This window comes from Manacus candei, unplaced genomic scaffold (assembly GCF_025592945.1).
Source record: "Manacus candei isolate 608988 ecotype Guabito, Panama unplaced genomic scaffold, ASM2559294v1 h1tg000024l, whole genome shotgun sequence".
Lineage (NCBI taxonomy): Eukaryota > Metazoa > Chordata > Aves > Passeriformes > Pipridae > Manacus > Manacus candei.
Genome location: NW_026138072.1, coordinates 719778 through 746508, shown reverse-complemented (window position 1 = coordinate 746508; position 26731 = coordinate 719778). Strand labels below are relative to the sequence as shown.

General features: G+C 37.6%; 1 protein-coding gene and 1 long non-coding RNA gene across 8 annotated transcripts in view; one reads left to right on the top strand and one right to left on the bottom strand.

Moving 5' to 3' along the window:
* LOC127471404 (uncharacterized) overlaps positions 1–1374 on the bottom strand; it is a 30335-nt gene extending 28961 nt beyond the window's left edge. Inside the window, exon 1 of one of the 3 annotated variants that reach the window (XR_007904644.1) lies at positions 461–1374. This is a non-coding gene — a long non-coding RNA (uncharacterized LOC127471404). The remainder of the gene's footprint in view (positions 1–460) is intronic. The other 2 variants (XR_007904642.1, XR_007904643.1) reach the window with 2 other exon arrangements.
* A 61-nt stretch (positions 1375–1435) lies between these two features.
* Positions 1436–26731, top strand: part of RIC1 (RIC1 homolog, RAB6A GEF complex partner 1) — a 47702-nt gene continuing 22406 nt past the window's right edge. For 4 of the 5 annotated variants that reach the window (XM_051788228.1, XM_051788229.1, XM_051788230.1 and 1 more), the window contains exons 1-3: positions 1437–1984; positions 13130–13237; positions 17743–17819. In XM_051788228.1, coding sequence (XP_051644188.1) covers positions 1844–1984; positions 13130–13237; positions 17743–17819 — 326 coding nt within the window. In that variant the 5' untranslated portion in view covers positions 1437–1843. Of the gene's footprint in view, positions 1985–13129; positions 13238–17742; positions 17820–26731 lie in introns of all 5 variants that reach the window. The other variant, XM_051788231.1, reaches the window with a different exon arrangement.

Here is a 26731-nt window from a genome sequence, read left to right as displayed (position 1 = left end):
GGGAATTTGATGGTAGGACATTTTCAAGTTGCCCAGTTAAAAGCATAAAATATGAAATATCTTGGTGTTTTGTTCCTTTACTATATTTTTTCCAAGGTCTATTATGGTTTTGTCTGGATTCTAACAGATATGGATATGGATTCTAATAGATATAGATTCTCTTTTAGTGTTCAGATAAAAATATTTCAGCTGGGACACAGTATTCATATGGTAAGAACAATATATTACCAGAAAGCTGTTAGGACAAAGCAGATCTTAGGAGTGGGGACAGGCCGTGTTCTTTGAAGGGCACTGGATAATTTGCATGAAGTGAGACCTCTGTACAGATAGCTCAGTCCGAAGGAACTCCTCTAACAGGCAGTGCCGGGGGACTGGTTCACAAAACTTTTCTGCTTGTTTCTAGCAATAGCTATTTCTTTGTAACACAAGCACTGCCCTTGCAACACCGTAGAGATCTTACCTTTAGTTCTCTTCCATTTCTTTTTATTTGCCAAGAGAGATACCAACTAGCTTCATTCACTATCTCTAAAGCTGTAGCTTTAGTTTCTATTTCTACTTGTCATCCTTCACACCACATGCTCCTACTCTCTCCGTAACGTGCAAATAAAAGCATGTGGGCAATCATGGAAACAAGATTAAGTAACAGACCTTGGATAAAAATAACCCAGTGTGGAACACTGATCCAAGTCATCACTTGGGAGAAACGTCTGTGCCTGCCCCTGGCAGACGCCGAAGGCCAGGTACAGACTGCATGAGCAACCGTGCCCTGTGCTCACCCTGCCCCCGACACAGCTCACCCCACACAGAATTCATCGCAGAGTCACGGAATGGCATGGCTTGGAAAGGACATTACAGATCATCTCGTTTCAACCCCCCTGCCATGAGCAGAGACACCTTCCACTAGACTAGGCTGGTCAGAGCCCCATCCAGCCTGGCCTTAAACACTTCCAGGGACGCAGATCCACAACTTCTCTGGGCAGCCTGTGCCTCACCACCCTCACAGCAGAGAACTTCCTCCTTTATAGCTACTCTGAACCTGTTCTCTCCTGGAATCTATTCCCCTTGTCCTGTCACCCCCCGCTCCGCTTCCCTCTCCCCTCCGCTTCCGTCTCCCCCGGCTCCCCTTCCCTCTACACCAACTCCCCTGTCGCCCCGCACCTCTTCCTTCCGCTCTTTTTCCCTCTCTCCCCGCTCCTTTTCCGTCTGCCCCCTCTCCCTTCTCTCCCGCTTCAGCCCAGTTCCCCGTTCCCCCGCCCCTCCTGCGCACGCCCTCCCCGCGCCCCCGACGCCGGGCGCGCCTTTTCCGCCCGGAGCAGTGACGCGCACGCCTCTGGCGTCACTTCCGCGCGGCGCGGCCCCGCCCCGGCCCCGCCCGCCCCGCGTCGCCGCCCGGGGCCTGGAACGGGGGAACGGGGGGGAGAAGCGGCAAGAGGAAGAGGAGGAGGGGGAGCGGTAGGACATGGCGGCGGGGCTCTCGGCGACGACACCGACGCGGAGCGCGGGCGGGCGAGGCACCCGTGGGAGGGCGGAGCCGCCGCTGCCGCCGCCGCAGCGCCGCGGCGCCCGCTCGGAGCAGTGACCGACTGGCCCGGCCCCCCCGCGCCGCCTCCCGCAGGCCCGCCCGGCCCTCGCGCCAACCCGCACTCACCCCCGCCCCGGCACCGGCGGCCCCAGCGCCGGGCAGGCCTCGGCCCGCGTCTCCGGCCGTCCCGTCCTGTGCCCGTGATTATGCGCGATCGGCCGCCGAGCCTGCGCCTCTCCCTCGGCTGATGTCCCCACTGCCCCCCGCCTAGGATAGAGCAGGCTGAGCGCCCGCGCCTCGGGCACAGGGAGATCCACAGTCATGTATTTCCTCAGCGGCTGGCCCAAGAGGCTGCTGTGTCCTCTGGAGACTCTGGAGCGACCGCTTCACATCCAGACGGATCCCCAGAGAGCTTTCTTCGCAGTTTTATCCCCATCTCAGCTGAGCATCTGGTACTGCAGAGTGAGTATCCATCGGCTTGTCAGCTCTCGGACACTGCACCCCCAGCTGTTAATTTTTTTCTTGTTCTTCCAGAAACAGTTGGAAAATTTGAAATTAAGTTTATAGGATACTTTATTTTTTGTGAGTCAGAGCGATTAAGCCACGATGTTTACTGACAGCAATGTAGCGTTAAGAAAATATGCAACATCAATCTGCTTGCAGTTAACACCTGTTATGCCTGAAAAATGAGACTTCCAACCAACTTTTTTTTTTTATTTTAACACTAAATAGCGCTTATGCTTGACGTAAGGAGTGTTTGTAGCAAATTTTTTTGTTTTTTGCCAATATACTTCATGTCTTCTGCCTTTTCAGGTTCTGTGTTTTATATAAAAAACATATGAATGTAGGAGATATGGAATAGTTTCTGTAAAGCACAGAACAAACTCACTACTCAGACTGTTATAACACAGAAGTTCACAAACTTTTATGGAAAACTTTATAACAGAAGACTTGTCATGGCTTTTGCATGGAGGTTGCTGCTGCAGCAACGTCCAGTTTGAGACTGTGTGAATAATTGACATTATGTACCTTACTCTTAATTCTCATTGTATTAGTGTGAATCTTGCGTGTCAGTTTGATTCGATGCAGTCAGTGAAACAACTGTGAAACTGACTTTAAATTTTGATGCTGAATCCTTTTAAATACTGCTTAGATTAGACCCTAAATCTGTCTATAAATATCTCCAGCTCCAGGTAATATAGAGTTCATCTCAGATTACCAGGGAAAACCAACAATCCAACTTTAGAAAGCTGATACTGGAAGATGTCAAATAACAGTCATAGCCTTAAAAATCTCGTTTTAAATTATGCTGAGATTTCATCACATTATGTTTTATTGTGCTCCACATGACTGTTTCTTAGTTCCTTGCTGGGGTGCTGATGCTGTTTTTGGAACCTAGACGGGTATCCAGCTAGGACATAATCAGCCTGGTAACTATGCTGTGGGAACATCACCATGTGGCCTGTGTTTCCTTAGGTTTGTGGCACACTTGTATATAAACTGTCCACTCTTCTAGCGTTTGCCAGTTCTTGAACCTGTAGCTGTAGTTTGTCAGCAGAGCACAATTGTTCTTCTTTTCTGGGAAATATGTAAAAAACCCAACAGGCATGTGGAATGTTTCTCAAGATGTGCGCTGTTGTCTAGAATGTAGTTTACTTTATGGTCTGTTCCCAAGGACGAGGTTCATTAACTCACATGCTTAGACTTGTTTTGAAATGTTAAACATTGTATAATTGGCTACAGACAGAGGACTAGAAGAATTCACTTGCTGCAGAAGAGTTGAGTAAACTCAGAGGCCATTTACATTTTTAAAATAGATTTTGATTCAGTTTGTAATGGGTGCTTTTGAGGAAGGTGCTGACTTTGCCAGGCTTGACCACCGACTGATCTTAAACTAAAAAAGTGTCTCACCGCCTCTGTGGACAACTGGCTGTTAGCAAAAACCTGTAAGAATAAAGATTTTAGTCAAGGGCATTTTTAAAAAGAAATTCTTCCACTGTTTTTCTGTATATAGCTTGGGTTTTGAGTGTGCCTGTGGGGTTGGTTTGTTTGTTTGTTTGTTTTATTTGGGTTGAATTTTTTTTGTAGTTTTTTTTTATTTTTGAATGTTGAACTTATATAAAATAAAATTACTGCATTCTAGAAAATGCTTTCATTTGTCAAAAGTATCTTCTTTGAAACAAGGATAAGTTCTAGTCAGGTTGAACTAACTCAATTTCTTGAAGTAGAAAAGCCTTCAGGCTAATGTTCTTGTTAAGACTTGTTACTATCTCAGCTGTATATGAGAGGTTTCATGTAAAATGAGGTGGTGAGACTGGGAAAGTTCTGTTTTGAGTTTTTCAAAAACAGGGGGCCCTTTGAAATGCTTTCAGGTGTGTGAGCTTACACTGAGTATGTATATTTTTTAAAGTGACAAAGTACTGTTTAAAGCTCCATTTCATCTACTATGAACTAAGAACTAGTGGAACGAAGGAAAGTTTATCCCAAAGAATGGATTATTTTCTGTTTTGGAATCAGTCTAGGTATTAAGATTAGAAACTGGGGTAAGTAGTGTTGCTAAAAACCAGATGGAGTTCTGTTAGTGTTTTTGAACCAAAAAGTCCTATTTTACTTGTTGGGAGAGACTGGATTGTGTATAGAGAAGATCAGTGACCAGTGGTGAATGTTTTCAATCATGCACCAGTATAGGTGAAAGATAATTGAGCACAGACCCCCTAGTATGTTCACATTTATTGATAAATTATATGCATGTGTACATTAGCAAATGTACACAACATAGTCTGGTCTATTCTACTCTATTTTCAGTTGGAAGGGACCTACAGTGATCACCTAGTCCAACTGCCCGACTAATTCTGGGCTGACCAAAAGTTAAATCATGTTATTTAAGGACTGGTAGACTCAGGGCATCAACCACCTCTCCTGGACACCTGTTATGGGTTTTAAAAGGAAGGAAAAAGGAAAAAAAAAAGACTGAGTTAAAGCCAAAATAAGCACATTTTAAACTTTTTACTTTATTTTAGATATTATTGGTGCTAAAAATTCTTTTTTGCTCCCCAATGGACTATATTAAATGCACCCCTCTTTGGAGTCCTCTGTTTTAACTATTTTTCTTAAATCTGAAGTTTTAGGCCTAGGTACTGATGCCTTAAGCCCCTAATGTTTTTTTATTTTTCTAATATTTGTAAGACTTGTAAGTTTTATAAGTAGTGGAAGTAGATTTTAAAAACAGCAACCCCCCCCCCCTTTGTCCCTTGTCCCTTTCCCTTTCTCTAGCACCCTTGTTTATACATTCCTTAACCCTCTTACCCCATTCTAGGCTCCCTATATCACTCATAGCCCCAAATCCAATAGAAATGTTTAGTCTTTTGTCAAGGCAAGGCCTAGATTGTTGGCAGAACAGCATATCAGGGCCTAAACCACAGAATACGGTCAAGAATTAGGTAACTAGGTACCCTTTGTGCTCTGATGAAGAGGAAGGTGGGATGAACACGGGGTCCCAAAACCCCCAGACCCATTTCTCAGGGGGTGGACCCAGGGGGACCAGAGTAAAGGCCACAGGGTGGACACATCTGGGATTGGATGGATGGTATTACAAAATGTAACATCTCAGGCAAAGCCTGCATGCGTCTTGTAACATCTTAGCCTTGGCAAAATAAACCCTTTCTTATCTCACCCCTAATTAACTTCTCTGGAGATTTTTTCAGCACCAAAATACCACGGCAACAGTACCTCAGAAAATTTCTTGACACTAAGAACCAATGAAACTATTTTCATTGACAACATTGGAAAGCTTGTCAAACGTTTTCATTCCGGTAATGTTAAGTACTTGGATGCTTGAAATGAGAAATATCAATTAACAAAAGAAACTTTCTGAAATGCTAAAACGAGGTAATTGATGTGTAGTAGATTGACTTGGCAACTAAAGATGAGGTTTCACAAGGCAGCTGTGCAGTCCTAACTGTCACAGTCTTTCCTGCTCGCAAGTCTGTTTTATTGGCTTTTGTGGTGGACTAGTGATGTCTTTTTACAGGCCTGTTAAACTTAATGAACAAATAGAAGCCTGCTTTTTTTTAGCTCATGAATGAATCAAAGGAGCGTAGTAGATGGCCCGTTGAAAGTGTCACTCCTTTAACAGTTGTGGCTTTAATTTTAAATTGGTTTGGTTATCTCTTGAATTCTAGATATTCACCCATAGGGCTCTAGGATACTAAGGGAAAATGTCTGCAGCTAAGGAAGAAGGTGTTATGAGTGGAGTTTTCTACCTAACCCTTGAAAAGTGAATTGTGTGCAACAAGAATAGTCCCCTGGCATAGTTGTATGTATAAATATAGTCCAGTATTTCCTTTCTTTAATCTTAACAAACTTGTGACAATGAGAGGAATAAGTACTAGCCTTGAATATTTAATGAAAGTCCTGTAGGTTGTTGGACTGTCTGCCATGACCCTGCCAGTCAAAACCGGTTTTGTAAGCTCTTTGAAGCCAAGAGTAGCTTGCCCCAACTACTTATTTGGAGGAGGTTTTCTTGATTACCTATGCTTCTCAGCTTATGATTTACGCTTACCCTTGTTTTTTAAAATTGTATTCGTTTTTTTTTTTATGATGATCTGATGTTGAGTCAGATCACCCTAATGAACTAAAATAGGTGTATGGGAAAGCATGCACGTCAGAATCCTGGATTGTCAAATGATTGATATTCATTCTAAATGCTGGATAGATCAATATTCAAACAGCTCTCGTAGGGCACTCTTATGTGCTTTTCAGTCTCTAGCTGTTGCTGTATTAGACTTGAACTCATTACGTGCTTTAAATCCAAGCATGTATGTTAGTTAAATAAGTAGGACAAAACAGGCAGCTGTGCTTCTATTGTGGAAGTGATCTCTGTTACCTGGAATTTTGCCATGCTGTAAAAGGAGTTACTTGTGACACCGGTGCATATAGTTCATAAGACATATGAATAAATACATTTGCAGTTGTTTTTGTAGTCTTTTTTTGTATTACAGGTGGCTATTAAAAGAAATGTTTTCACTGTGCTGTCAAGATTATGTTTTAATCTCAGAATTGTAAACAGAATAATTTACAGAATTATTGTGTATGACTTTTTCTTAGATAGATTTGGATACAACCTTTGTAGGATTTTTATCTGGAATTTGACTGCAGAATGGCACAACAGGTATCTTGATAATGATGTAAGTGTCGTGTTGGTTGTGTATTGTGAACAATATGACATAGTATCAGTGCAAGGTAAAATGTCTTGCCTCTTCTGCTGTTTTTTCTTTAGTAGTTTAACCCACGAGATGCTAATCTCTTATTGATACCCTTCAGACGTTGGCCTGAGAAGGCCATTTCTTTTTGTATGTCAGTAACAGTAATGGTTGTTGTTGCTTTTATTATAAAGATACATTTGCGATTACAGAATGAAGAAAATTAGAAATACTTGTTACACTGATAGATTTATCATATGAAATGTAAATTGTCATGTGGTTATTCAGTAGGACTACCAGGTTTTCAGTGTCTCTTGTATTAACATAAACCTTGTATTATATGACCCCTGAAAGATGTGTCAGAATTACTTGCATGAAGGAAAAAGCATTCTCAGTTACAAATTTTGACTATGCAGTTAGTTGCACATAAAAGAGCATCAAAGATGTATAGAATATGTCCTTGCTTTTTGGCAGCATTTTTGAGCAGTAGTTTAACTGAAGACTTTCACATGGAAGAGGTAGTTATTGAAAATTCTGGTGCACTTTGATTCTTACCTATTTCACAATAGCTGTGAAGCACAGTATTGGGAGCTGTGTCTGCTGTGTTTGTTACATGGGTACTGTGTTGATTCTAAGCTTTCCAAATGGTTTAAAAATTCAATTAAAGGCGTTAAGTTTCGGCTTGTCTCTCTGTTACTGACAAAATGGCTTTTTTTGGTCTTTTTTTTCCCCTTCTGGTCCTTAATAGTTTTTCTGTTCCCTATGCATACATCCATACTTTTCTTTTTTCTCCATCTAACCTTTCTGGTTTATTTATAATTCTGCAAAGCTTCAGCATTTAAAGTGGAACATAGACCATGTAATGATGAAAAAAGTGGTTGGTGTCAGCTGACTTTTGCTCTGTTTTCTCCTAGCTTTGTTTTTGTCCCTTAAATCATAAGCTCCTCCAAACAGCTTTTTGATTTTTGTCTTGTGTGTACAGCTTAATGAAACATTGAAACATTTGTCTTATAAAACTAAACAGGGCATTTGTGTTTTTGAAAGAAACTGCCTCTTGGATCTAAATGAGATGGATTTTTGATGTCTAGAGTAATATATTGTTGGGGGATGAGAATATTGGAGTCTTAACAGTTATCCACAGCCATGCAAGTTCTTGTATTGATCTCACATTAAGAAACCCAAACTTGTACATAAGACCATGTTCCATATGTGCTGTTAGGTGTTTACTTTTGAAACTTAGTCCAGTAGTTTTCCATTGTATTTGCTGACCTACTTAACTTGTAAAATCCACTACATGCACAGTTTGTCATTAACCTGCAGCAGTCAAACCAGAGAATCTCAATTAAGGAAAACTCTTTTTTTATTAGTTTATGTTCTGTCAAAGGAACAATGATTGTACTTCTCTGCATTTGGGTTAACTTATAATTTTCTGTAATTCCCTTTAACCATCTCAATTAGGACAGACACTTGCTCATAGGATGGATGCTGTTCAAGTCTGTTCAAGGCTCCTTGCCCTCTTTAATGAGGGCCTGTTCAGAGCAACATTCACGTCTTAGTTTAGGGTTTAAGTGAATACTTGATTTGCATTTACATCTAATGTGATAGAATGATTGTGTTTAGGTAAGTGAATTGGTAATATCCCATATCTAAACTCACTAAGTGAACTTTCTGCAGGGTGTGTATACCTTGATAGGTTTTGGGTTTTTTTTGTAAAAACTATATGGTTCAGTGTTCTGAGACTAGTTATGCTGCTAATAGAATCACAGAATCAGAGAATATGCTGAGGGGGAAGGGACCCATGAGGATCATCAAGTCCAATCCTTGATCCAGGGCAGGACACCCCAAGAGTCACACCACATGCCTGAGAGTATCATACAAACGCTTGAAGTTTGCAAGGCTCGGTGCTGTGACCGCTTCCCTGATGAGCCTGCTCCAGTGCCCAACCACCCTCTGGGGGAAGAACCTTTTTCTAATAGCCAGCCTAAACCTCCCCTGACAGAACTTCAGACTGTTTCCTTGGGTCCTGTCACTTGTCACCACAGTGAAGAGATCAGTGCCTGCCCCTCTGCTCCTCCTCATGAGGAAGTTGTAGACTGCCATGAGGTCTCCCCTCAGTCTCCTCTTCTCCAGGCTGAACAAACTGAGTGACCTCAGCCGCAAATCAGACAGCTTCCCCTCCAGGCCCTTCACCGTCTTCATTGTTCTCCTTTGGATGACCTCTAATAGCTCAATATCTTTCTTCTATTGCAGTGCCCCAAACTGCACACAATATTCAAGGTGAGGCCACCCCAGTGCAGAGCAGAGCAGGACAATCCCCTCCCTCGACAGGCTGGCGATGCTTGGCCTGATGCCCCCCAGGACACGGTTGGCCCTCCTGGCTGCCAGGGCACTGCTGACTCACATTCAACTTGACATTGACCAAAACCCTCAGGACCCCCAGGTCCCTTTCTGCAGAGCTGCTCTCCAGCCTCCCATTCCCCGGTCTATACACACATCCAGGATTGTGCCATCCCAGGTGCAGAATCCAGCACCTTCCGTTGTTGAACTTCTTATGGTTGGTGATTGTCCAGTCCTCTAATTTGTCAGGGTCTCTCTGCAGGGCTTCCCTGCGTTCGAGGCAGTCAACAGGTCCTCTGAGTTTCGTGTCATCTGCAAACTTGCTTAGTATCCCTTCCAGTCCTGTGTGCAAGTCATTTATGAAGATGTTGAAGAGCACAGGGCCCAAGATGGAGCCCTGTGGAACCCTACTGGTGACAAGACCCTGTGTGCTCGACCTGTGAGACAGTTGCTCATCCAGTCCATGATGGGTCTATCCAACTGTGTGCTGGACATTGTGATACTTAGGAAATGATAAAGATGCTGTATTTGGCCAGACAGAATTAAGTGAAATAATAACAATTTCATATTATTTCTTTATGGGTTTGACCGCCGTCCTGTGTGTTTTGTGTTGTTTTTTTTTAATTGTTTGCATAGGTATTTTGTCCTTATGTTGGTGCAGAGCTCATCTTTCATAGTGAAGAGTCCAGAGGGATTCTTCAGGTACGAAAACAACTGATAATGAAACAGATATGCGTTTTTAGGTAGTTTGAGTTTAGATGTCTCTGTTGATGAAGCTGTCTTGCTACATGCTGTTTTACAGGTAGTGCAGTTTCTCTCTTGTCTTCCAAAACACGTTTGCTTTCAGCTGTCTCTTTTGAATGTTCTGATAATCACATGTCAGTAAGAAAGAGACGTGTTTAATGCTAGAGAGACGTTGTTGTGAAGCATAAAAATTTCGGAGCAAGAACTGTGGAACATGATCTTGTGAAGAGATAGCCAAGGTGTCTGACTTATGGAAGGAGATAAAGTGTATTTAACTGTGAGAAAAAGTTCTATTTCTTTTCAGTAGTATTAACTAGAGCACTGGAGAGTTTGTTTGCTCTTTAGTAATGATAATACTATATTATTTCTAAAGTTATATTTTCTGTTTTTCTTTTCACTGTTTTTGTTATCCCGTGAGTATCCACCACCACAGTTCTGTTTGTGAGCTTCTGTTTTGCCTGACCTTACATTCCTCCTGAGAGACAAAATGTACTACATCAAAATGCTAGATTTTCTCTGCAGCAGATTTTAAAATGCCAGATATCCTTCCTGTCTATTTTGGGAAGCTTTTCCTAATGTTAAATTGCAATTTGAATTAAGACTTACTTAGTTCTTTCTTCCTTAGTTTTCTGTTCTTTCTTCCTTAACAATTGAAGGTGTTTACTTCTTCCTGTAGACAAATTATTTAATTCTTTTTAATCAAGTCTTTATTTGTTAGGTCATTTGCTATGTTTATGGAATCCAGTTTCTCCTAAAGTTGTGGCTCTACCATTAATACTTCGGCAAGTGGATTTTAATAATTTTAAAGGAGGAGGCGTAATATACTGCCTTATTTGAGGCAGTGGGTGTAATTCATTAGTTGAGCTTCACTAGGTTTCTTTATCCTTTAGTAGCTGCATGCAGAAATGTGAAGAGGGGAAAACCGTGGAGTTTTCATGAAGCTGATGTGGAAAGTTAGTTGGTTTTTCTAACAGTATCAAATGTAAAGATTTAGGAAAAATTCTGATTAATAGAATCTAAGCACCTACTGTTGCTATACAGACTATATAAATATGTAAATATGTAAAACTAACCCAAGTATCACACCAACTAAGCCTGCTTTTTTCTTTTTCTTTTTTTTTTCCCTCTTTTTTTTTTTTGTTAAAATGTGTGTTTAGTGGCTTGCTTTGCTTGGGTGAAGTAGTTAGGCTGATATACTTCTGTTTACAGAAATACTTGTGTTCCTTTATACATCTTCAGTCACTTCAGGTAAAATAAATTACTTCATATGTAAAGTTACCATTTCTCTTTCTCTTGCATGAGCAGAGTAGGATTTTGAGCTGTCCTTCTGTCTTGGTTAATCTGAAAAGTGCACGTATGTGTGGGAAGCTTTTAAACAGGGGGATGAAGTTTGTATATTAGGGTTTTCCTCACATATGAATAAATGCTTTTGAGCTGTGGAGGATGTGGACATAAACTGTATTAGTGAAATAATTTATAGTTTAACCTTTAGCTAGGTAGCCTTTGCCACCTATTGAATTACAAGTGGGTCTGCTTTCTAATGAGAAAAGAAGCTACTTAAACTGCAAAAAGATAAAAATGATTGCTTGCACTCCTAATGTTAACTCCTTTAGTCCTCATCTGTAAGGTCCAAAGCCTAGAAAGAAGTTTTTATAAATTTTATAGCTGTTGTGTATGCAGAATGTTTTTCCAGGTTCTAAGGTGTAATAGCAACTTTCTTGTGAATAAATGTCACAAGAACTTTACAGTATAAAAGCAGTCATTATGTTCTATAAAAGTAGCAATATAGAAAGAAAATTGTGTGTTACTGAGTTTCTAAAACATTATTTTGCCAGTGGCTAAAACGCATCAAGCACAGAAGTGCTTTAAGGTTGATCTCCAAATCTGCACTAATATTGCAGATTACCAACAGTCTGCTTTTTCTCAGTATATCTGAGACAGTTCTGGTGGTTCTAAGCCAATCAGTAAAAGGCTGTGTATTTCATGAGAACCACCAATAAGAATCTGTTAAGAATAATTAGTTATCTATTTAATGTCAGATATTTTGATGTGAACATATCTGCAAAAGAAGCTTCATGAATTGAAAAAACTGGTGTAAATAATTCTTAGGGTAAGGATCAGTGTTCTTGTTATACTTTACAGTATAAATATTTAACTTTATTTTTGATAATTCAGTTCTGTGTGGGTGTGAAATTTAAGTAATAATGCTCTTAGGAGTATGAAAAGTCATACTGTGCATTTACCAAGGCTAAGGTTGCCTGTGTGACATTAATTCAGCTCCTTATTTATATACATGGTGACATTTCATTGCTTTATTTCATTCTACTTTAAATTAATATTCATAGTTTTAAATTATTTGTTTGTAACTCTGCTGTTTCTTAAAGGAAACTGATGCAAATGATTTGAAATATGAATTTTCTAGACACCCACCAAATTCTGGAGTAGCGGACACCCGCATGATTTCTGGGTAGAATTAATATTTTTAGATTTGTTGTACTGCTTCTGCTACTGGGGCAAGTAAGCCAAGAACAACAGCAAAGTTCCATCACCTAGCAGTCCTAGCAGTGGATGGCAAGCTTTGCCTAGGGATTTCATGGTTAATTTCAGGAAAACAAGTGATTACTGTTTACTCTTTTGGTTCCCTTTCAGTGTGTTCTGTGTGGTACAGTTTGCCGCTAAAACTCTGAATTAAAACTGGCATTGGTAAAGTTAGGGACAGCTTGTAGTGTGAAGATGAGTGGTAACTTCTTATACAAAAAGAAAAGTATTCCTTGCTTAATTTAACTTCCATCTCCTGGCGGTGGAGGGTAACAGAAGGGGGAATACCTGTCTAAGCTGAAAACTGTTATTGATTTCACAGCAAGAAAGTACAAACAGTTCATATGAATAATCCTTCCAGCAAACTGTAGGGGTGGATTTTCTGCAGTTTCTGACAAACTGTTCTTGAAGAGATATAAAACAGATTTCCTGATTGTCATTCTCTTTAATACAATGGCCCACGCATTTAGCAGAAACTAAGCAAATGGAATGTACCAAATACTCTATAGAATATTTCATCCTAGTTAATTTGACAGTCCTTGTCATCATAGGAGTCTGTTTGAGATGCTTCTGTTCATCTTAAGCATCAGTCACCCTTTGTGTAACTTGAAATTGCTTCTGTATTCTGAAATGACTTCTTCCTGTGCAGTGATGTATTTTACTTAAATGTCCTGGGTTTGAAAGAGTGAGATTGGGAATGACAGTGTTCTGCATGAGCTCCCTTTAAAAACCCCATTCCATTTCTTCTAGATATGAGATGTAATTATTCATATTTTTTTTCTTCCAGCCCAGTGTATTAATTGTAAGCTATAAGGAACTTTCAAAAGCAGCTTCTCAGTTTGGATCTTATAAGCAAGCAGAATGGCGTCCTGACAGCACAATGATAGCTGTTTCAGTAAGTAGAGTTTTTACTTCTTACTGTGGTTAAACTGTTGCAAGGACAGTTTTGCATTGTCAATTTCTGTGTTTATACAAACTTGCAGATCGTATATATGTTTAATTGATATTTGTCTTGTGAAAATATGCAATATTACCAAGGATTTTTTTTATGATAGAAGCTTTCTTTTATAGTTTTCATTCATTTTTCCCCCTGCGAGGGAACTACAATTCTTTGTTTTAAAGCAATGCTCAGATATATTGACCAGGGATGATACAGCATCTCATTAATTTAGTAATCTGATGACAAATAATAAAGGGATATAAAAGATATGTGAATGAAAGAAATACATGTGGATTTAAGTGACGTAAGCATATTTAGCTTGATAAATAGGGTTTAAAGGTGGGTATTAAGAGATGAAACTGAGGCTTTATTACTGTGTCTTTTGGTGATTAAAAAAATTGCAAGGCACTGAGAACACAGAAAGATGACTGTGATAAGTGATACATGAACTCTTCTGTTAAGAATCTTAAAGATGAGATCTTGTCTCAAGTGGAACTAAAGTCTTGTTTCATAGCTGGTGTTGTGCTCACAGCAGCAAATTGGGACTATTTCAGCACTGGTATTTAAAAATTGGAGATGTGAGACATAACAAAGGTGGAGTAGAGTTTATAGAACTCATAATATGGGATAGTACTCTTAGTGACTTTTGGTCAGGTCTTATGTTAGGACCAGATCTTGTATTGGGTAAGATTCTTTTTCTAGCTTTTAAAATTAAGGCCATTGCACCTAATTTTTTTTTTTTTTGTGAGAAGGTACAGAAGAAAAGAATAAAATTATTTAACTTCCCCATCATGAGTTGTTTATATGGAATTACCAAATGGGTAATAATTACTGTGTTTATTGGTACAGTGATTTCATCTCCTAATATAAAGCATCTTTCCTGCTTAAAATGATGCCTATAATTTCAACCAATCAGATATTTTTATCTTGGTGGAAAACACCAGGTGGTTTATGAAATAGTTCATGTCTCCATCATAACTCTAAATCAACTAAACTTCCTGTGTTCCCGTGTTCTTGTGTGTAATGTAGGGCCAAGTAGTTGTCTAGAATGTTTACGTTTCCTAAGAGTATCTCATGGTATCAATGCAGTAAAGTATTTCTGTTAGTACAAGATTATATTCACAGATAGTGACTGCTGATAGTTACCAACAAAGGCAAAAAGGAGACCTCTGTAACTTTTACTGTGAATAAAAATGAATTCCCGATTTTATATTACATATATAAATACAGCATATAAATATTGCATATATACATACAACATATAACAAGTGAACTATCTAAATGCAGTTTAATTAAATGTTAATGTGGTAGTTCAGAAGAAATTGAAATTATTATACTGAATTGGCATATTGTGTGGTGGGTTTTTTTTTTTCTGAGATGTTGGGATCCATTTGCTCAAGAGACCTTGTGGTTCACCTGACAGTCAGATACGCTTTAGTTTCTGCCACTTCAGTCATTGCAATTTCAAGGTTTTCTGCAGCGAAATATATATTTCTGGCAGATAATGCCAGAATCTAAATGCCCAAGAAGTCTCAGTTTGTAAACTAAAGCTCTACGAATTAAGATTTGAAATGGTCAGAGCTTATAAAATAATGTGTCACAAAATTTCTAATATTTTTCATGTTTGTTAGGGTTATATTTCATCTCCTGGGTGTATGTATACAAATAATACAGTCAGGCATGTTTGTTTTGGTAGTTTTAATATTAGTTCTGTTTTGCAGTATGCTTTTAGTACGTATATGGAATTTAATTTGAAACAGTTCATGAGTCCTACTGAAAGACCAGATTTACAAATATTGCTGGTGTTGTTATAGAGAGACAGGGCAGAAAGTCAGTTTTGGGAGCTTAATGAAGAAGACATTCCTGCATATGCACAGTACTTTTGTCGCCCAGTAAAACTGTAAACTTCTTTCCAAGAGAAGAGTTTTCTCTCTTGCTTTTGACTTGTTCTTAACTAATGAGTTCAAATGAAGGAGCAATGGCAAAGCAGGTTTTTACTGAAAAAAACAGTAACTTTGAACTGTAATTAACCTTCAGTTAATTACTGAAGTCCTGTGCAACAGCTAAAAATTCTAGTTTGAAAGCTGTCAGGTGATGTTTCTCACCTGTGCTCTTGAGTTTCTTAATTATAGTATGTAGTATTTTTTGTGTAATAAAACTTTGTTTTTAAGGCGGCGAGCAAAAGGCTTAGTATGTACTTACTAGCCAAGTAGTACATTCTTTTTTTATTTCTATTATTTTTTAAATGAAATGACAGTGGGGAGTGTAGTGTAGATTTTATGTTCACTAGTGCAGTGATACGCCCAGTTGTTTGGTTTGTGACTGCCAGAATGTTCAGTGTCTCTATGAAAATAAATTACTTTGCAGCATATGCTTTGAGGTAATTGTTATTCGTACTGAATGCAGACTGTGGAGAAACATATGAGGCTTTATAAAATACTGCAAGTAGCTTCAATGGTATGCAGTTAAACAAGCTTAAGTAATTTTCACACTGTCATCATCCTGTAGCAATTCTAATTTCTTTTACTTACTAGTATTGTCTGTTGCTAAACTCTTGGTGCATTTTCTAAGCTGGTCTTCTTTTTCCCCTTATGTTTTGTAGTTTCTTCTTTCATATTGCTGCATTTGTAGTTTTTCCAGTGTTAAGGGGAAATAATCTGTTTCTTTTTCTAGATTAGTGCATACATCCTAGGTAGCTAAATCTAGGAATAAAACAAACTTGTGAAGTGGGTCAAGATGCTTCAACATAGGAAAGTATATGAGGCATTTTAGTCCTTCCCCTGTTACAGGCAGTTCCCTGGTACAGACTGCTCTTCAGTGTGCATTCCCATAGCTAAGCTTTATTAAACATGGTTGTGTATAAGAAACCATGTTGTGAAATCCCTGGCAAGATGCTGTGTATTTACACTTTTGACTGTCAGAGATGAGAATGATCAGGGAATGGAGGGCAGTGATGGTTGTTTTAATAGGTTTCATTGCAACGCAGACATTTCTAAAGCAGCGGAGAAACCTTTGTGAATGAATATGATCAATTTGCCGAAAGTGTGTGGTTGAATGCTTCTGCGTTTCATCCAGCTCTTCATGGAATTTGAGGTTCTATTTAGAAATGAACCTGTAACAGTAGTAACTTTTTGCTTTGAATAGTGTTCAGTAAGGCCCTTTGTACCTTAATATCAGTATAAAGACACTTCACAGTATTGTTTTACTTTTCTTTCCAGGATAAGATAACTTACGGGTTAAATATTTAATGATGTAATGGAAAGAACCTGTAAAGATGTTAGAAATGAACACGTTTCTTTACCACATAATACCCGAACATGATATTACAGCGCACAGAAAAGCTTCCATTTATTGTCAACCTGTCTCAAGCTCACCATTATGGTTCAGATTTTATTCTTCCATGAGAAGGATACTTGCTTCAAATGAGAATAATACTGTTTCTTGGACTTCGAAGCCAAAACACAGATTTCTTTTATGATAAAACAAAATGTTTGACTGGGGAAAACCATGGCATCTATGAAATTATAAACTAAGCTAGCAAGAGTATTACTTTATTCAAAGAATAGTAAACCAACCTTGAAAAGCAACATGAAACCATTAATTTCAGTGCTTTTTGTCTCCAGTGCTTTGGATACATGCCCAGCCAATATTAAAATAATAGATGGAAACACTGGTGCATTTGCCTGTTTGCCTGAAAAATAAATTTATGCTGTAAACAAGTAGCACATCTTTGAACGACTAACATTATTGGTCATCTGCATCTCCTATGCTTATGCAAACACTGGGTCAGCTTCTAGGTATGACTGGAACATCTGGTAACTAAATGATTTGTATTTGTTCTCTGAGTAGGATTACAGTTTGAAGTCAGTCTCCCAGAATGACAGAATATGACTGGGGATTGAATGATAGTAAAATCTTTTTCAGACATGGGAAGACTTTGAAAAAGGTGTTGTGGTAGATAAAGATAGTCTGATTTGAGGATTTTTGAAAACTACCTGCATTACTGACATTGAGAGTCAGTGCCTAACTTCTTTGCACTGTGTAGTGTCCATATGTTTTCAGACACTTGGAGGGTTTATTCCAGAGGCTTGCTACCTTCTACTATGTTTTCTACATTAATTCGCGTAGTTGGTGAAAATTAGGTACCTGGGTTCTAAATATCTGATATAGTTGCCAAGTTTTAGGTATTTATATGGATCAGAGAAAAATTTCTGATGGACTAGTACATGAAGAGTGTTGTTTTTCCATTTTTCTATCTACTGCGTGATCTGTTCTGTTGGCTTTAAGGATGGATTTTACCTGGAATTAATTTCAATGCATAATTTTTTAATAAGTCTGAAACTTCATATGAGTGTGTATTTGTGTTCAATATATGAGACAGACGTAAAAATTGCATGAGATTGTGTGGATTTTACTCATGCTGAAACTAGATATGTATCTTATCAATCTTTCTCTTTCAGACTGCAAATGGATACGTCTTATTTTTTGACATCCCATCAGCAAGAGACAAGTATCTTTATGAGCCAATGTATCCCAAGTAAGTATTTTAAATTTTGCATCTTCAGAGTATGAAAAAAATAGGACTAGACAAGTTCTAATCAGACTTTATTATAAAAAAATATTTTCTTAAAAAGTATGCTTTAAAACTTGATGAATATATGAACCATCATTCCTGTGAGTTAGAGTCAGTGGTGAGAAGTTGTGTCTAACTGAATTGCTGTGTGCTGGTAAGATTCCTTATGTCCATCTTAGAAGCTCTCAAAATCCTCAATAGTAGGGTTAAAATTGTCTAATTTTATAATTTGAGGTAGTCTGTTGTATTCATGGTCTGTAACAAGCTTTAATAATTCCTATTGAATAACTCAGTTGATTAAGTCATGTTTCTTAGTAACTGGTAAGGTGCAATGTGAAAGTAAATTCCTCTCTGCCCCCCAGCTTTTAGTAACTTAGAGATTTTTTGAAACAAAGAATTTCAATATTTTTGAAAGAATATGAATACCTTTTAGTAAGAATATACAAAAGTATTTTAGGTGCAGGGTGTTATGTTGTCAGTTTCACCTTATTTTCCTTATTGTGAATGGCAATACATTTTATATGTTTAAAATGTGACTGTATTTTGAGTGTAGTTGTGGTTGACTAAGTTGATTTTGGATTTGGCAAAATTGGAAAATACTTAGGACAAATTAAAACCTCAAGGAGTATATGTATATGTGTCTGTGTTTAGATAGGCAGAATCTGCAGTCATTGATTGGATCAAATTTGTCCATGGGAATAATAAAAGACTCCTGATTTCTCATTGGCTAGAAACTTATTTTTTTTTAATATTCCACTACTTACCTTCATCAATATGATAGCACTAGTCAGTTTAATTTTTCTTCACATTAATAAAATGAGTTGAAATTGGTTGGTGGGGGTGTCTGCATGGGCATCTCTGAGGAGCTGGATAACCTAGGATGTCATGTAAGAGGAAGACTTTTTTTTTTTTTTTTTTAACCATAACTGTTAAACCATGAATGTAGACAAGTTATATTACTTTACTTGCCTCTTTGAGAACTGAATAGCATTTTTTAAACTGACTTTTCACATCTGGCTTACTGTTATCAGAAAGAAAAAAAAGGGCAGACAATTCATTGCTACAAACTTTTGGAATAAATAAAGGGATAGTATATCCTCAGCTTCCTTCATCATGCAAAAAACTAAACAGTAATTTATTGTAAGTTTTTCTTATTCTCTTGGGAAAGTTGTGGGTTTTTTTAATTGGCAACTGAAAACACAAGGAAATGTATATAAAACATGGAGTAAGAGTTAAAAAAGAAGGTTTGGGAAGTTCATTTAGAATGTCACATGTAGGAAGGCTTGAAAATATCCATTAAGCCAGTCTAACTTTTATATTAAAACATTTGTAATTGATTTGTACTGTCAGCCTAAAAGCACATGTTTTTTTTGAAAAGTCTTTGTTAGTTGTGTGTTGAATGGTCGGAGTTTTAAGATACATTTGTATAGCCCAAAGAGGGCTATAATGCTGATTCTGTAGGAGAGTAAGACAAGGTGTTTGTCCCTAGAGTGTTTATAATAGGTTGCTTACAGTCTCCTAAGACTAATGCGTGTGCTTACCTTTAAGAAGATGAATTGTCTCACTGAATTTACTGAGATTACTAGCCTGTCTATATTTAGCTTTCAATTTTGAAAACCTACATAAAATTAGTACTGTTCTGATTATATTAGATCAAAAGAAAGACACAAGCATTTGTGGGTGAATTATGCCTGGTGGGATTAATGTCAAATTATTCTTTAAGGTATTATTATGGAATTAACTTTTTTGGTGCAGATGCAGATACAGTGCACTGCCTGTGGGCAGTTTCACTAATTTGCTTTGTAAAGCAAATACTTGGAGTGGAGGTGGGAATATCAAACAAAAAAACCTCCAATCCAAAATGCACAAACAAATGAAACTAAAAGCCAAAATTAAAACTTTAACTTTCTTCTGGCATATGTTCATTTTCCAAAGGCATTATTTCATTGAAGTGCTTGGATTTTATTTCTGCTGAGCTAAACAATACCAAATTAATTTTATTAATTTTATTCACTCTGAAGCCATTAAAAATTGGTTAAAACCCTTGATGTGTCTTGCTTTGTGCTTGAAGGGGGAGATCTTACTCTTTTCTCCCACTGTAACTGTGTGTTCTTGGCTCCTTCCTCTGTGTTGGCAGCAGTGATTATGCAGCTGTGCCTTAAGTAAGGTCGTGTTGTGCACCTGATGGGGAAGCTAAACCTGCCTATCTCCATGCTTTACCCCTCTCCACCTCCTCCCCTGCATTCGAGTAGCTGAGTTTGCAAATTGGCATTTAATAAAAGTCTGGATTAGAAAATGGTGACCTTGAAGTAAACCGAGCAGCTGCACTGTGAAGTTCAAAAACATGGAGTCACTGTTTAGTGATACTCATATTAATTCTTATAGTTCATGATAAAGCAACTGCTTGCAACATTTTTTTAACTGTCATGCAGACATTAGTTAGGACTTGCCCAGCTCTATCATATGTGGTTATTTACCTATGTTAGGCAAAGTGAGAGGGAGGGTGGTGATTTTTGTGGAGAGTATGAGGATGTCCTTGCATTAGTGATGTGATGAGACAGCTGCTGGAAAAAAGTCAGTAAAAACTGAGATGAATGGACAACATGTTCAAATGTAGGTTTCCACATTTTGTGTTTTGAGGTAAAGAATTTTTGCCTACCATTATTCACTTTGGATGCAGCCAGCACATAACGTAAAGTTAAGAGACATTATAGAATATAACCTGTTGGGTTTTTTTTTTTTCAGTTGTTTGTTTGTGTTTGTTTTGTTCTTGATTTTTGGGGTTTTGTTTGGTTGGTTTGGTTTGTTTTTTAGTCTTATGAGCACACTGTTGTCAGTGCTCGTAAAAGTTCAGTCTTGTCCTACTTTTTAAAATTACGACTCATTCATAATGTTTATTAACTGTTTATGCCTACTAACTTTTTGTAAGCAGAATGAAGCCTGTTCTTTAGTAGCCTTTCTTTAAATAATAATGGCCAGTTCTGACAGAAATACAATATTTCAATGTAGTGACTACAAAAAGAAAGGAAAACCCTGTTAATTACAACTTAAACTTGAACATGTTCATGAGGTGAGCATGCACTGGGATTACACACCAGTAATGTCCTCAGCTGTGCCAAAATGTTGTACAAGATTTCCTGGTTTAGTCAGTATCCTGAAGTTGAAATTGCAGCTAGGTTTGTTCACATATAAGAGAAAACTTTGAGAAAGGTTGTGTATAGATTCTCTTGTCAGCTTAGCTCTCATTTAAATAAAATGTACATATTTTACCATAAATACAAAGCCAGAAAGGCGGGCAGTAAGGTAGGTATATGATAGATAGACAATTGCTTGACTTCAGTGGGTTTTTGCTGTCTTCCAGATTGGGACACTGGTAGCTGAAAGTTACAAGTTCGTATGGTATTAGTGCTTTTTTAAATAACTGCTTTAAAATTTTCTTGATAGTGGTTTAGTGTTGGTTTGAAGAAAAGGATCAAAAGAGTTGGAAAGCTGAAAATCAGAATCAGTCCTCATTTGTCTGTATGGGGGGGAACGTTAGTAGAGAAAATGTATGGTCCATCCAGTTTTTAGTTGCTTTTATACAGAGTTGTTGCTATATATGGCTGTTGAGCAACACGGTCCAGAAGAGCTTGCCTGTGTTTGATTTGTTAACAGAACTGTTCTGGCATACAGCTGTTGTGTAAACTGTAATTACACCTGCAAAAATTTTCTGCCAATACAATTTGAACAAAATGCCTCAAGGTAGAAAGCAAAATAACACTGCATGGGAAGTGACAAAAACAATTCTGTTGTTTGTAACTCACTATGCATTGTAGTATATCTAATGACAGTGTGATTTTTTTTTTCCCCAGGGCCAAGTCTCTCTTTTTTATCTCACTCTAATCAGCAGAGGTTTAGTAAAAGAGCTAAAGTGTGAGTTGAGGCTAAGCTGTCATCCTGTTTGAATGCAAGAGTCTTTGCTTCCCCTTATTTTTCAGTAGTGTGAAACAAAGAGATTTTGGAAAGGAAAGCTGAGTGAACTTCACCTGCACTCTGCTACTGTTTGTTTTAAATCAGACAGAATCGTAGCCTAGGAAAATTGATTTCTGATTTAAAAAAATGCACATTTGACATGATTTCCTCCTTTTCATATCAGCCTATTTTAGTGGTCTTTATATTCTGAAATTCAGTGCTTTAATCGAAGTGCTGAAATACAAGATTATTAACTTTAGCAGCTGGAACTCACAAAACCTTTAGTTTGTTCTATCAGCAATTGAGGACATAGCTCTTACGAAGTTGATAATATATTAAATACTTAAAGAAAGTTGAGTGGGAAATTCTTTTTAAGTACTATTTTATACCTTTAAACATTTAATTAGTTTAAAATATATAATATAGTAAGAGTTAAGGAATTGACCTGTTCAGCATTATGCACATTATGTGTAAAAATCTGTTATTACATTTATGTGAGAAAACAAGTGCTCATGTCATAAGTGCAACATTCTGTCATGAATTCTGAGTATATATAAAAGAGGAAATTTTTAATTTTTTTTTGCTGGAATCCATTGGTAGTTTTTTGTCAAACTGTAATATTTTAGGAATGTTATGCATTGCAGTTTTTCTCTCGAAGGAAATACTTCTGACTCTGTTGATCTTTGGCTAGGCATTGCCAGTCTGTTCTTGGAGCAAACAGATATTCATACTCAATGACAACCTAAAGTATCCTGCTTAATTTGTTAGACTAAAACCAGGAAAAAAAGCAGTAATTTTAAAGGGTTTTATTTTTTTAAATTGAGCTGAGTAGTCTGCAATTCCATTCGAGCTCTTGGAAACTTTGCTCTGCTTCAGAGTAGAGTTGGAAGAGAATCAGTATTGGCTGTTAGCCCACATTCTGGGATACTTTCCTGCAGTGAACACAAGTACAAAGTCCCGCTTCAATTAGTTCAGTGTGGTTTTACCACCCTTTTACTAAAGTAATTACAAGATAAAACATGAAACAAAATGTATGTATGCTAAGATTATAGCACGTTAAATAAAATGTATCTCTGTCTGCGAGAGACTTAAGAAAACTGACAGGGCTTTGTAAGCAGTGGCAAGGTATGGTGGTAATTTTTTGAGTAGTTTCCAAAGGAATTTGTATTATTCCTTTGTTTCACAGTGAAGAGATGCATAACACCATCATAGCAGAGGCTTCTCTGTACTGAACTGATAGTTATTTCTGTGTAGAGGTTTGCCAAGGAGAGTAACTTGAGTTCTGTCACTTGAAGAGACAGCATGTGTGGCTTAATGCTGAGGATACTTTTGCCTTTAAAAAAGAGAAAACCTAAAATTAGCCTTTACATGGCTAACTAACTAAATGTGGTAGTTAGAGATTCTTTTGTGTCAGGTTTTTTCATATCCTCAAATGGTGCCTGCATTTGGGGAGTGATATGAATGTTGTGTAAATTTAGAATGAGACCTCAATGCTGTAGATTATTAAGTCTGAAATTACTTTAAAAATTGAAGCTGTTTTCTAACCAATATGTGTATGTGAAGAAGGTAGTGTTTGTATCCTGATTTACCATGCTGTATTGTTGCTTATACACCTGGTTACTTTTTTCATGTGCTACTCTTTCTGGCACTTTTAAAAGCTTTAAGTTTTCTGTGGCATGCTGGTTAATAGGTGCCATAAAGTATCTCATCAGTGGACATTTTTTTCGTGATTCAATAGACTTAAGATTAGCATGTGCAAAGGTTTTGAACTTTAAACTGTGCAAGGGTAATCACTGAGGTGTACAGTTAATTAACTTACAAAATAATTTTTGTTCAGAATTGAGCTTCTGCTAAACTTTACCAGTGTGGTTTCCCCTGTGAATTGTTTTTGGCATTGTTTGGAAAAAGTATTTTTAAAACTGGATTAGTATAGAATTTTTATTAACTCTTATGGCACTTGATAGCCCTTGAGGTGGCTCAAGAGGTTTTAACTATTGTCAGGAAATCTTTGCAACTGGATTAATAATTTGATAAAACATTTAGCTTTTTTACATTAATGCTTAATTAATTTGCTAGTTAGTTCTTTCTTGAACCACAGAAACCTGCTACTACCTAGTTATGTTGTAAAGACTGTACTAAGAATTACTTTTCTAAATCCTTATTCATTTTTTATAGCTGTTTTTGTAGACTCTCTTTAATTTTGTTGGTGCAGCTATTGCCAATCTGTGTGAATATGGCTCTGGATCCAGCCAGACATATTTAGTCCTCAAGTGGTGCATTTCTGCAGTGTATGGTGAAGAGATGCAGATTTAGGGGTGAGAACATGCTAATTGCACGAAAATCAAAGCTCACAGGGTTTTACTTATTTGAGAACCATTCCTAAACAGCATTGTAGGTGGGGAATTCTTAGTGAAGAATCACATGTTTAAAGTAATAATGGAGGCTCTTTGAATGAGGTATAAAAAATTAAGTCCTCAGCTGTACAGTGTTCACTTTACTGAAGTGTTCACATGAACCATTTTAAAATGGTTAATAAACATTGTGTAACTGTGCTAATGCAACAGTAATGACCGTTGTAATTTTTTTGCTTTCTTGCTGTCAAGGAGATCAGCTCTGAGTTCTTGGTGATGTAAATTCATTTAGAAACACTGCTCTGGTTTTATCACATAAGTATTGCCATTAATAGATGAAACATCACGATTTTTAATTTTTTTTTGCCCATCTCTCCCCCTCCAAGTACTACTGAAGAAACCATTTTAGCAGCAACAATTACGAATATCATAGCCCAAAAGCAGTATAAAAATATTTTACCATTCAAAAGATATTTCCTGATGAAAAGTCTAGAGTCTTTACTTTTTTTTTCAGTGAAACATCTCCATTGCTTCCCACACAGCTGCAGTTTAGCTAGTGAGACTGGATGCTACTGACTTGTTTGTTATTTGTTTGTTTCTTAAGTAATACAATGTCTACCATTAGGCACACTTTTTTTTTTTTAAGCACAGTATTTTTTGACTGTGAGAGCATCTCTGAACTTTTCTACGCTATTGTGCAACCATAATTGCTACATATATTACTGTGATTACCCCAGATAGTACAGTGGAAGCTTAAATCCCAATTTAATGCTGTTTCTGCCTCTAGACAAGAATTCTTCAGTAATAAGCAAAAAACAGCGGACATTGTTTTGCAATACTTAAAACAGACTAAAAAATATTATGTGTTATATACCTCTGTTGCAATTATAAAGATGTCTTTTAAGTACACACTTTCAGATTCTGCTGTAATTAACTTCCTAAGTATTTCTTAGTTGCTTTTGCTAGCAGTGACTAAGTTTTGTAATATTACTTCTGAGTGAGTTTTGTCCGTGGATCATGTTTTTAACACTTAACTCCTGTACAAGTAATGGAGGATATTAGTGCAGTACTGAGCACCTAGAAAAATTAGGTACCTGTTGTCCTGTTTCCTCCTCCTTGAACCTTCACCCTCCCGCAGATAACAAACTTCAGGGAAGTTCTTCCTGCCAGTTGAGGGGAGTCTAGCTGGCTATGCTTTTGCATGGTGCTGCCTCCTTCTTGAATTTGGGATACTTTAGGTTTGGTGTGGGGTTTTTTGTTGTCTGTTTTTAAAAAGAGACAAGCATTCCTAATCTTTCCATATTTGAGGTTTTCTTGAATAGCAGATGAGGTTGGAGATTTTTCTCAATTCTGTTTTGAGTGATTTTATTCACAGGCTTAGTTACATTAACAGATGCCATGCAAATAGGAGGGATTAGGTTTGATTCGACATGCAGCTAGCTAGTCACTGCATTCGCTTCTCTCAATTTTTGTGCAAAGTGAGTTACTTAAAGTTTGGCTACAGTAGCAGATGCTGATGTGGCAACCCAGACCAAACATTCTTTCCTGATTTTGTCAGCTATGCATTCTTCGTTTAAAGGTCAGAGTAATTTAGCCAGTAAGGCTGACTCATGCAGATATGTGTTACATGAACACAGTGTACTTTTGGTTGCACCCCCTTTGCACCCATACTAGGATTTTCTTTTGAATCAATGAATTAAACATAATCACAGGCCACGAATGGAAATACTGGCATTTTTGGATGTACGTCAGCTCTGCGTGTGGATTGACCTCTTGCACATCGGGTAAAAGAACCCATTTTGGGATGACTATGATAGAGCCCCAGTGGAAAAGATAATGCTCCACAGGTGGTAACAAGTTTGCTGAAACTAGCTCATGAAACTGAAAATATTCAAATATTCTTACAAGCTATTTTTTTATCAAAGGTGTTTAAAGAGACAAAGCTTGCCCACATGGATACTTGAAATTTCTCTTCCAGCAAAAGATGTCATTTAAGCCATGCTGTTCCCATTCTGGCTTTGTAGCTTATGTTGTGCAGAAATACTGTTTACACTTGGTTAAGTGCTGTGGTCAGTTCAAACAGAAATGTTATGTGGTGTGTTATACCAACCTGACAGTACCGTTTATACATTACACAACCTTTTTCTTTCAGTTTTAGTTGTTTGCTTACAAGATTCAGCTCTACCACTGATTCTTGATAACCCAGAGTCATTTCATCTAGTTTTGGAGTATACTCTCTGGAACTATAGGTCCATGTGGGTTGAAAGGCATGTTTCCAAACACCCAGAGTTTTGTAAATTTTAAAAAAACCTTCAACAACCCCAGAATGATAGTATGAGGGGGAAAAAAAAAAGGCTAGTTAATTCAAGCCTCCTGTCAGTCCATGATAGCTAGCTTACATGAAGGGCTATTCTTTCCTAAGACAGCTGCATGTTGTTATTAATTTTCTTTCAAAATGCAAACCAAACATTTTAATTCAATGCTTGTACAAGTTGCCATTTTTTGATGGTAAATTAACTAATCTTAAAGTAATTTTTCTCATTTTTCCCTATAATTTTTCACAGCCACCATGTT